We start from the raw sequence: 12,321 nt of genomic DNA, 5'->3' as shown, positions 1-12,321 counted from the left end.
ATTCTAAACTGAAAACAGCATTGCAGTGCTATCAGGGGTATAAACGTTTAGGCAAAATTCCTGTGCTCAGTTCTGTTTGGAGGTCACTGAACTCAAGGGCCAGACATTTTCTGTATGGCTGTTCATGGCTTTCTGTAAATAATGGAACACACAGCTTCAGGCACGTACGTGCTGTTCATTCCAGCCAACTCCAGACATCCAGAATGCAGGTCCTACACCTGAGATCCTGCCAGTCAGCGCAAGTATGATTCATTTGACCTGCTTAAACACTTCCTCCAGGATTAGATTAATCACACTGCAGATTTCTCCCTATTGATTACAAAGAGTTCTTGAGCTGGCATGTTCAGATGTACTGTGGGCATGTGAGGTGGGATTGATCTGACTGATCCCTTATGTGTAATGTCTACATTTTAACAAGTCATCTTAGCTGCCTTTATGTTCAACAAAAGCCATCATTACAGTTGCTGTAATTTCTCAGATTGAGTTAAAATCCAGCACTTGCCAGTGCAGTCACCCAAACTGCATCCCTGAGATGTAACTCTCCCTAATCTCCAAAAACCCTGAGCCAACGAAAAGGGATGTGCCTGGCAGAGGGCATCTCAGACAAAGACAATGATTTCGATCTGAGTCACCCTGCAGGAAACCTCTCCTTGTCTTGTTAGATGTGTTCATTTTCTAGAGCTGAGGGATATGGAGATTCCTTGTTGTCTCTCTGTGCGGGCAAAATCTCACCTTACTCTTTTTTTGTGTGTCAACTGTTCATTCCCTCTGAACTCCACTGTGACACTTACATGAGACTGGCCAAAAGTCAGATTTGGCCCCGAACTTCCCCAGATTTTGAGGTCTTTTCCCCTTAACCCAACTAGGAATTGAAAACACCAAAATAGATTCTCTTGGTGGTTCAGCTCTCACAGTGATTATTCCAACACTCCTCTGAGGCACAGAAGTTTTATTATATCTACTCATGTGCTGGTTAGAATTGGTGGGAATGAGCTGCTTAATTGTGAGGGGAGGTCTCAAATCTTTGCCAAGGGGGGTCCAAGAAGTCTGTGGTAAGGCAGGGAAAATAGGGGATGGGTGAGATTCAGTTCCAGTTTAGATGTTCACAATGTAAATACCTACATCTAAGCTTATTTTCTAGACTCCCACCATGCAAGTAAAGATCAGGTCAAGAGTGTCAGAGATTAGGGTATGATACATCTGGCCAGACACATACGTCTGCTTTAGGATAATTTTAATTATGTGCTATACCTCATTAACAATAGTGATCCCAATGACAAGGTACAGGCAACTCCTCTCCAGGGGTTTCTATAATTCTGTTTATGTAATGAGAAGTGCCCTTTGTAAAGGGCTTTGAGCAGCATTAGAGAAAGGCAATGTGACATCTGTATGCAACAGTGAACACAACCTCACATCCAGACCCCACAGTGATTTACAAAATCAGAAATGTGTGATTATGACCATTTAACAAGCAGAAAAATGAGGCATGGAGTGGTTACTTAACTCACCAGACTTCCCACAGGTCAAAGGCCATGGAAATGCCAGGACTAGAGTTCTTGAGGGTTTATAAAATGATTAGTCAAATCTGTGACTTTTACACTAAAGTTCTATGTACAATCTAGGCTCCTCTGGGCAAAGGAATAAAAGCAAGATTAATAAATCAATACACTCGAGGATGTTACTTCAATTTTGACTTGGCTTTACTTTTATAGCTGTCCTGTGAGTGCATTTGAATAGACAAGGCACAAGACTGTACCAGTGAGATGGGGAAGGATTTTATCATAGACCCAATTTTACACAAATAAATTGTAGTTGGAGCACCTGGAACATGAAACAAACTCCTCAGCAAAAGACTTGACCAAGGAGACTGAATGACAGATATTACTTAATTTCAGTAAAGGTAAGAATTGACTCTGCACCATTTCTCTTACTGTGCCAATTCCAATCCATCCATCCTGACGGAAACAGAGCGAGATACCCATCCAATACATTGAAAACACTTAAGGACACTAGTGTTGGATCTTAAAGGGGGCTTATAAAATGATTACCCAGAGCTTTGACATTTTTTCTAAAATCTGTGCCCAGTTCAGATTTCTCCTGGCAAAGAAAAGTCATAAATCAATATCTCTATAAGATTTTACCTCTGTCTTGATTTGGTTTTACTTTTATAGCTGCCCTTTGATCTCATAAATCAAGAGATACAATATGTTTTTAATACACAGTGCATCAGATCTGCTCGTATTGGCCTCCCTGGATTTTCCATCTGTCTCCTATCGTTTCCAAAATCCCATTTAACTGCCAGTGTGTGAGAAATGCCCAGACTTCATATAAATGGCTTAACAGTCCATTTATATTTTCTGATCTGAGGGTTTCACGTTATTTCTCCTCAGCTGCTGAAAGGAAAACTTTGTTGTGGGTTAGGCTGCTTGGCTGTATCACGGCGGGGTCAGTGCGAGTCAGTCCCATGCTGGAAACAGAAGCTCCCTTCTATTCCTACTGCAAATACTCATCTGTGGCCTTTGGACAGCTCTTCTGTGTTTCTCTGCCACAAGTACAATGGTGGGCGAGGACAATTTGCTGTGCCACAACAGCATGAGTTCCAGTCCTACCATTTCTATGGACCATCAGAAATTAGATGAGTTTGGTAGCAACTCCATGGCTCAGTTTCCCCTCTGTTAAATGGGCATAATCACATTTATCCAGTAATCACAATTATAATCACATGTATCCAGTTTTGTAAAGCAATGTGGAATCTGGATGGATCATGTGGATCACGTTGCACCCTTCTATTACTCCTTGAAACACTCCGTGGAGGTAATAAATACCATCCCTTGTAATACAGGCAGTGCTTTAGGAATCTTTGGAGAGGAATTTTCCAAGGCTGCCTCATTTAGTAAGTGACAAGAATTGCTGAGGAGTCTCTCCCATCTTCTCTTCATATCCACTCATTTCCACTCCCAGGACAGAGATTAAAAACCAAAAAAACAGTATGCTAGAAAAAGTCCAAAATATATGTATACATACATATATACATACATATGTGTATATATAAATATACACACACATACACACACACACACACACACACACACACACACACATATATATAAAAAGTTAATTTTTTTTTTCCCATGTAATAACAGAAATCAGGTCTGGAAGGCAAGTTATCTAATTCATCCCATGTTCCCAGACTGAATCCCTTCCTACTTAGTTTTATGACATGGTCAGGAAACACTCCAGACCTCTAGTAATGGAAACTCAGTGCCTGCCCTTGCCAGTCCATTCCAGAGCTTCACTTTGTTCACTGTTAGACATTTTCAATGTCTAACTTACATTGTTGCTTCTGGATTATAAACCCATGACTTCTTACTGACATAGAAAGCACAGTAACCTTTTCCTCCTTGCAGCAGCCTTTTATATATTTGAATAGAGTTCTTATGTCTTCCCCCAGGTTTCTTTTTTAGGCAGCACTTGATATCTGGATCACAAATACTCTCCTCTGTTTATTGGCCTTGTTCTTTTTAAACAAGTGACAGAGAGAGGAAAATTATGAGATATTTCAGAGTCCAGAGCATGGATGAGCTCCAAAGACTTGAGCTGGCCTGTGCTCACACTGAAGTAGTTAGTAGAGCCTTTAGACAAACTTTCCACCAAATTCAAGTAAAGAAATAAACAGAGCAGGAAAAAACATTTTTCATAGGGAACTGTCGTCCTCACAGGATGAACAGTTAAACCTAAATTATTTTGGAGACTGGCAGGATCAGGATTAGAGCTCAAATGCAAAGTTCGTTCTCCGCTAACACATGGAAATTTCCAGACAGATGTGATAAGAAATAAAAACCTTTCTGAGACCTTTGACTTCAGAAAGAAACAGTCATTCTCAAGCAGCCCGGTGTCTCCTGCCCAAGTCCATGACTAGTTCTCCCACTGCTACACAGGAGGAAAAGGATGAGGACAGTATCCCTGAGAACGCTGAGTAGGACATCACTCAGAAAACGGTTCTGTTCTGAGGTCACCAGAGAAGGTCAGGATCATTGGCCTCGATGTCTCCTGTTTTGGGGTTTGTATGTGACAGAAGACAACACCTGCAACATGCCAAAAGATCATTTTCCAAAACTCACATGCCTAATACCTTCCTTTGAGAAAAATACAAATCCCAGATGGAGCCATGTGCACATGAGCTTCTGTCAAAGGAAATATCCTAGAAAGACCTGTCATCACTTTGTTTTCTCTCCATATTCAGAGAGGACTTATGCAGGACTTTCCAAGAACCTCTGTTAAGAGCAGAACACAGCTTTACTCTTCATATATCCCTGGAATTCTGTGGTGCCACGTCCAGTCGTTGTATCTTTTGGCCCTACAACCAAAACCAGGCAGAATTGGGCTATTTTTTTCCACTATGCTTCCTGTATGGTACATTGGCTCTATGGATAGCTTGCGGAAAGCACCACAAATGTAAGAAGATTGGTCCATGAAATACAGGCAGATCAGCCATTCCTCCACTTTTGGTCATCTAAACAATTGTTATTACTTTTTCATTAGTTTTTCTAACAACACTTATTGCCATAACAGGTTGGCATTTCAGTTATGAACATCCATCACTGCCGGTGCTCATCATTTTGTAAGTCCAAAGCCAAACTTATTTGATTTTTAACTTAATTTGCCTATCCTACACTGAATCCTCCGGACCTGTACTCAGAACAAACATTATATAAAGCATTTCTTACCCAGGTCAGTCAGAGTCAAATGTACCTAAATGACTTGTGAAGCTACATCCCATCCTGAATGGTGGCTTCACATTGGTTTGAACACATTACTCAAAATGCCATTTAACTGATGGCTGATGGCTCAATACATTTTTCACCTGGTACTCTCAAGGTAATTTATTAATACTTATCAAAATCTCATATTTTATCATTAACTGTGAGACAAGAGAGACATGTTTGTAGACATAGGAAATTGAGAGAGTTTTCATGACATATTCAAACTCAAACCAGTAAGGCAGTACCATTTTCCACTGTTCAGGCCTCCATTCCTTAATTGGTCTTTTTTTTTTTAAGTCACAACCTCTAAATTTGGGCACCACAGGTAACACAGCATAGCAGCTTTTGATGTGGCATCCTTTGCTGGCCACCTACTTATTAGATTGCTTCCATGTTCTCCAGTCAAGGGGCACGGAATAGTTTTAAGCCACAGGAATCCAAGAAGAGACCAGACGAAGTCTTTTTCCTCATTTACTTGCAGTTTGCAGTCTGTCTGCCATGCAGCCACTCTTTAAATGTAAGACCTGCAGTTCACCTTCATGCAATTTGTCTTTCCCTTCAGAACCCACAGCCTTCCCTGGAGGTCTCACTGGATGAGCAGATCTTATACTCTTGGGTCTTTAGGTGCCACAGGAGCAAGAAGGATTTGCAGGGAGGATCTAATGACTCACGTGGTTTGGTTTCTGGATCCAGCTTGAGAGATGACAGCTGGTTGGAATACAGTGGGTTTCCAAGTAAAATGCTTCTTGCCTTGGCCTTGCCCTCGCCCTCCTTAAGTGTGTTCTTGTGGTTTCCATTTGTGTTTAGAAAGAAAGGAAGTTCCTGTTGTCTGCTCCAAGTGCGATTGAGCTTGTTGGCCAGAAGACATCACAAGCAATAAATCCCTCCTATCCAAAACAATCTATCCTTCTCTGTGACCTATATGAGACCCTTCTGACATCCTCTGCCAATTCTTTTTTTGGTCTGGCTGCTGGTAATGTCCTCTTCTCCTCCTCATGTATTCTTAAATCATAAAGAAGCTCAGCCAACCCACCAAATCCATTGACCCTGTACACTCTGAGTGGCACTCCCTGAGCACTGGTGAAGACTTGAGCTGGCAGACACACAACCCACTCCTGACTGCCCATGGTGGATCCCAAAAAAATGCTTTTAGCATTTCAGTGGCTTCCATAGCAGTGATTTCACCAGCAACTCAGGGTGATTCCAGACAGAAACGACCTGTAATTGAAATCTGAGCACAGATAAAGCACAGGAAATCTCAGCTTCAGCTGCATTGCCTATCCTGCAATGGGACATCTATTTTACATACATTTTACTGGCTAGGGAGAATCCTAGAGCTTGGGCCCATTTTTGTATGAGCTGTTTGAAACCTGAAGCACGGTGCCAAGAAGGATCAGTGCTCCCAGATTTCCATTTGGACAGCAAGTTACATGAATTTTCCCTGTATGTCATTTCCATACAGGAATTTCCATACAGCATTGGACCAACAGTGTGTCTGCTCTGTCTCTAACCTTGATCAATGCCAGATGTTTTGCAGGAAACCACATTCCACAGTGCAGTCTGATATTCCCTGATAGGTGAAAAAGGCTCCCTCTCCCTCCTGATGAGGAGCAGAGCACATTCATCACACGGCACGTGGATGTACGACACAGAGGTTAATTGAGGCTTGACCTGAAGTTAGTCCAAGTCACCGAGAGCCTTGATTTCAATGTGATTTGGATTAAATCAGTAGGTTCCCACCGAGCAGCCAGTTTAACTCCAGTTCACATGCTTTAGAATCCTCACCTGGCAGACATGAACAGCTCCCCTGATTTTGCTGGTGCTACGTCCCTTGGAGTAACTGAGGATCAAGGCCCACAAGACTCTACATCCTGCTTCCAGGTCAGCCTCACCCTCTTTTTTTGGTGTTTTTTTGTCAACATGTAGCAATCACAATATCTCGTGTCCTTCACTGTTGGTTTACACCAGAAAAATTACCTTTACACTCTCTGAACAGTGAGCAAGGACGGTTGGGGGTAAGAGGAGATACTCAGATCACACTGAGTGCTTTGGCAAAACATGGATTTTCCTCTTGGAACTTCCCATGTTCTGAAGTGCAGGATTTCCTATCTGCCTTGGCATGGATGGATGGAAAAAACAATTCACTTAAAATAAACAGTTCCCAGGAGACGTGGAGCCAGAGAAGGGACTGCCCCAATGCCGAGCACAAGGCCTGAAGGCCCAGTTCAAAGCTCTTAAAAGACAATAGCAAAAAAACAAAAAAAGTCCTATTGAGATGAATGGGATCAGCCCTGTGTTCATTAAGCTTCAAAGTTCTCACATGCTTGTGCACAGATACCACACAGACACAATCATCCACAGAAAATAGATTCAACACTGCCAGGCCACTTCTTGAGAAGTGATTAGGGCCCCATGAGTAATAAAATTGTGGGCTATAAAATCTCTCCTTACCTTCAGCTTTCCCATTGCCTTTCTGCTTGCTGTTTCGGAGGGGAGGCACTTCCAGTGAAACTATTCCTGAGTTCTCCAGGATGTTCACCTCTACTCGCAACCTCCCCACCAGCTGCTGGGGCCGGATGCTCACCGTGTACTCGTATTTTCCCAGTCTTCTTTGCAAAAGTTCTTCATAGTGCAGTACAAACCTGGCCTGCATCTTGCGAGGAATGAAGACAGAAGCTTTGAATGTCTCGTAGCCATTCTCCCTGGAAGGAAAATCCAAAGACACCTTCACAGCCCATACACGTGACACATTACCTCCTCCAGTGAATGACAAATCTGGATTTTGTTGGTTCAATAAAAGTATTTCCTCTCAGTGGGCATGTGAAACCACCAAGAAAGAAAACATTGTAATGCTTCAGAAAGATTTGGGCATGTATGAGGCTTCCACAGACAGAAAGGTATTAAAAGATAAGATGACTTCTTATGGAGAGGAGTATGACTGACATGTATAACAGGTAGAAAGGCCAGAGAAAAGGTTGTCTCTTTCACAGAATATCTGACTTGGAAGGGATGCACAAGGATCATCAAGTCCAGCTCTTAAGTGCATTCACTTCCCATATAGGGATCAAACCCACAACCTTGGCATTATTACCATCATGCTCTTACCAACTGAGCTTTGCAAGACCCATATTTCATAGAATTACAGAATATTTTGAGATGGAAGGGAACTTTAAAGATCATCTAGTCCAACCCTCCTGCAATGAGTAGAAACATATTCAAGCAGATCAGGTTGCTCAGAGCTCCATCCAACCTGACCTTTGTTTCCAGAGATGGGGCATCCACAGGCTGTCTGGGAAACCTGTTTTATTTAATGTATTAATGCATTTAATTCTTGACTTTGTCACTGCTGACACACTGCCATTACAACAGCAAAGTATAAATGAATCCTTCTTCCCTGATATTGTGGTTTATAGCTACAAACTCAATGGGGAGAAATAGGACCCTTAAGAAAACTTCACCACTGGACATTTCTCTAAAAGAACTCTTCCAACTGACCAGAGTGTACCAGCAAGTCTCCCAGCATAAAACTGTCATCTCTCTGTTCTTTAGTGGTGCAACCATGACTGGTAGTAATTGCCTATACAAGAAGATGCAACAGGGCAGGACAAGAGAAATCTAGTGTTTCCTCTCTTTCAGGTTCTGCCAATCTGCATTTGGATACTGAGACAGCATCCTTTGGTAAAGGTTCAGGACAGATTTTTCCTACCACAAATATGTCTAGTCACTCTTTGAATCCACATTAAATTTAGCATCTACGACTTCCAGTTGCAAGAAACTCAGTTTATGAGAGGAATACTTTAATTTGTATGGTTTGAACCCGTCATCGACTCAATCTAATTTCTCTAGTTTTTCTATGGAAGAGAGAAAATAAAGATTCCTTAATTTTTTTTTTACATGTTACTCATTAGTTCAGATCTCTTTCTCCCTCCCCACAGTTAACCATTTTTCTGGTCTGAAAATCACAGCCTATTTAGCTGTTTCTGAATATGTGTTGATGTTGGAATAGTGCTACTATCCCAGATAACTGGGAATAATGCAGGATTTTCAAGAGCATCAAAATCCAAAAATGGTGCATCTCTTTGTGAGATGTTTGGGGGAATTTGGGCACCTGGGAAAACAGCCCACAGTGCTGCTGATGTGTGTTCAGGTGAACACACAGGCTTTTGGATCACTAAAGGGATGGGATTTTCTGCCAGTGCTTGGCTGAGAGGACTAAACACAGTCAAGCACTAAGAACAGGGCAAGTAAACACGACTGCAAAGGGCTTCCTGTGGTTCTACCACTGACTAACTTCATGGTATTGAAGCTGTAACTCACGGAATTTCTGTGTGCTCCCTCCTGCTTAAGCCATAACCACCAGTAGGGATTGCAATGGCTACATCCAGCTTTTTCTGGGTTTTGGGGGATGGATGGCAACAGGTTGGCAAGGGCCGCCTGGAACAGTGACCCAGATGTCTTGCTGGAATGCAAATATGACTAACTTGCTTTATAATTAGTGGGCAGCCCAGGGCCTGTTGAACTCTCCTGCACACCAGGATCTCCCCCTGCGTGGGAGACACCTCCTAAAGTTAGTCCTCAAGGTTGAGAGTATCCTTGCTGCAACAGATTCTTGGTAAGTAGCTAATTGCATCCCAAACTTTGAAATCTTAAGTGCTATAAAGGATTGATTGCACATTTATAATCCTTTAGACATAAATCACTGACCTAGTCTGGGACTAGGAGTGGATCCAGCCACACCCGGGCTCCTCTCTGAGAAGGAGTTCAGAAAACAAAAAGGGGGTTCTTTCTGAACTTCATGATTCAATGGGAGGGTCTCCCTGACAGTTTTGTCTGACCCTGCTCTCTATGCAGTAAATAATCAAGTGTACCTTGCCACTGAATCTTGTTGAGCCACTGTCACATTTATCATTCAACTTTGTTAACTTACTGCTTTATATAAATAAGGTGCATTGTTGCTTCTACCTTGAAGCAAAGCGGATGACTCCATCCACGACAGCACCTTCGTTTTCCTGCCTGCCATTCAGGAAGTAACAAGAAATCTTTCCCTCAGTAGAACATCCTGGAGCATCTTGGAGGTGAAAATATTGTGTGACAGGGTTAGAAAAGGCAACGTGCAGTTTTACATGACTTGGAGTGTGGGAATGCCACCAGGCAGATAACATTCTGTTTAGCTGCCTCTCCCTATAAATCCATGCATGGGGATGCCAAAGCAGCCAAGACAGAGATGGCAGGAGAGTACATCACTTTCCAGAACACAGCCAAATGCACAACACTTACCTTCCATCTGTGGGGCTGGAAGGTTTCTTATCCCTTGTTTTGTCATCGCTGCTGTTTTTCTTTTCTTTCCCTGTGACCTCTCCATAGTAAGTCTTGTTGCCGATGCTCCTGGAGAGACCAGAGGTGTCAGCATGATCACTCTGCACCCATGTACAGTGACAGCTGTACAGGTTGCTGTAAATGAGTTCACAGACTGTGCAGAGTGAACAGTCTAAGTGTGCTGCTGGCGTAACTCTCCTGGAGTCACTCGAGTCAGTGAGTCACAAGCTGACTTAGAAGTTCCCTGGCTGGTAATACCAGCACAGTACATTTTTAGCCCAGGAGTTTACCTCTCTAAAATGCCAGTCCAGCAGGTAATCTCTGAAGCATAAGGATGCAGCATAAAGCAAAACAATTGCCAAGAATCCCAACAAGAACTTTTTTTGTCTGTTCTGGGATCCACCATCTGGGTGAATGCACATGGAGATATTCAGGATGGCTGCTCTCAAGAAGCTACCTCCCTGACTAAGTGTTTCTCCCTTGGAATGAGTTGCGGAGCAATGCAGTCCACAAGGAAACAACCCTTAACATATATTTTGTGTGGCCAATAGCAAAAGTCTGTTATTCCTCCTATTCAGTCTAAAAGCCTCTCTAAAAGAAGCCACAGTCAGATCTGAAGCTGTAGCTTCAATATCTACCCACAGAGAGGATCTGAGCATGACCAAACCAAACACATTTTTGATACAAGAGCTTAATTTATTCCTTAATAAGTCATTTCAGTATGAACTTGGTTGCCTCTACATGACTTATTATCCACAGAGAATTCCTGGCACCTCCAGCCAATGAACCTATTTGCTGGTTGGAGTTGATTCCTACTCCACTGACACTGTGGAGTAACAGGAACAACATGGAACAAGAAGCTTCTTAGACACGAGAGTCAGTCAGGCAAGATAAATATCATGTGCCAGTGTTGCTGAAACTTTAGCTTGAAAGGTTTCTGTGGTCTTGGAGAGATTTTTCTGGTTCAGATCAGAGACAGAGGAGGAGAAGGAAGTTGTTAAAAGACACTCAGATGGGAAATAGAATAGTTTCCTTCCCCATTTACACTGAGGACTTGAATTTAGTGTCCTGTAATCCAAGGGACTTACTCTGTGCTTTGGGGCCATGCCCAGTCTCAGGTGGAGTATAAAATTTCTATTTTCCCAAAAGAAATGCAAAAAGGCCTTGATACAGTCCTGCTGAAGACTTGCTAGCTTTGGAAATCCCAGAGAACCATCTGTGGGATGGGAGAACCATTGCCCACCCAGGTGCCAGCGTTACTTACTCACATGGTAAAGTTGGAGATGAAGGCTGCAGCTGGGATCTGCATCTCAAAGACGGCTTCCCGTGCCTCGGATCCGCTGTTCACCATCGTGCAGGACACCGTGGTGAAGGCATAGCGGGAAATGATCGTGGATCTCACGTTGAACTCAGACATCCGAGGCCTGGTTTCCTGCAGGGATCAAAAGGTTAACACTGGCAGCTGGGTAACACACCCCTTCAGTGTTTCAATGGATTTAATGCTTAATATGCTCAAGTAAATTCCCACTCTATGAGTATTAAACACCTTTGTGAAAACCAGTTGACAACAGGCAAGGTGGGCTTGCCCTCAACATTTCAGATGAGCTTTAAAAGGTAAACCAGGGACATGGCACTGCCTTTGTTCATGCATAGAGGCCACAGTCATTCTCCAGTGCTTGGGAAGATTCTGAGAGCTCTGATTATGCCAGCCTGTATGTTGTGAAACACACTGATAAAATCCATCTGTGTCTTAAACTACAGCCTTCAACTCTGACTGTGTGAGAGGAATAGGATTAGTCCCTTACGGCCTGGGAAGAAAAGACCAAAATATATTCCCAGGGGGTCCAGAACTGTGTCACAGAACCTGCCCTCTGTACTGTGCACAAGAGCAGATGGAAGGCTTCCTGAAAGGCTGAGATCACTGTGTGTGAAGCAGCACCTCCGAATTCATATGGTCAGATCCATAAGTTATGTAAACAGAAAAACTGCTGTCAGTGGAGTCAACCGAGTCCTCCTCTGCTGAGAATCCATGCTGGAAGTCTCAGCCAGTAGATGGAAGAGACTTAATAAAAAACTCTGACACTGTGACATCTCAAGTAAAGTATTTTAAGCTTTTTAGCCCACACTGGATTCCTTCCAGCAGAGAAGTAGAAGAGACAGCAATGAATGACACACGATGTAGCAATAGAATCTAAAAGCCAGTTTCTGCTTCTTGGGAATGTGTTTTCGTGCACAAGTCTAG

General features: G+C 42.8%; 1 protein-coding gene across 1 annotated transcript in view; it reads right to left on the bottom strand.

Annotated features, from left to right (window-relative positions):
• The window catches only part of ITIH5 (inter-alpha-trypsin inhibitor heavy chain family member 5), a 44,935-nt gene that overhangs the window by 25,764 nt on the left and 6,850 nt on the right, over positions 1 to 12,321 (bottom strand). The window contains exons 3-5 of the mRNA XM_027679581.1: positions 11,348 to 11,511; positions 10,041 to 10,148; positions 7,215 to 7,465 (exon numbers count right to left, since the gene is read on the bottom strand). Of these exons, the coding sequence (XP_027535382.1) occupies positions 7,215 to 7,465; positions 10,041 to 10,148; positions 11,348 to 11,511 (523 nt within the window). The remainder of the gene's footprint in view (positions 1 to 7,214; positions 7,466 to 10,040; positions 10,149 to 11,347; positions 11,512 to 12,321) is intronic.

Source organism: Neopelma chrysocephalum, unplaced genomic scaffold (genome assembly GCF_003984885.1).
Source record: "Neopelma chrysocephalum unplaced genomic scaffold, ASM398488v2 Primary Assembly neopelma1_45, whole genome shotgun sequence".
Taxonomy (NCBI): Eukaryota; Metazoa; Chordata; class Aves; order Passeriformes; family Pipridae; genus Neopelma; species Neopelma chrysocephalum.
This window is presented reverse-complemented; position numbering and strand designations above follow the sequence as displayed.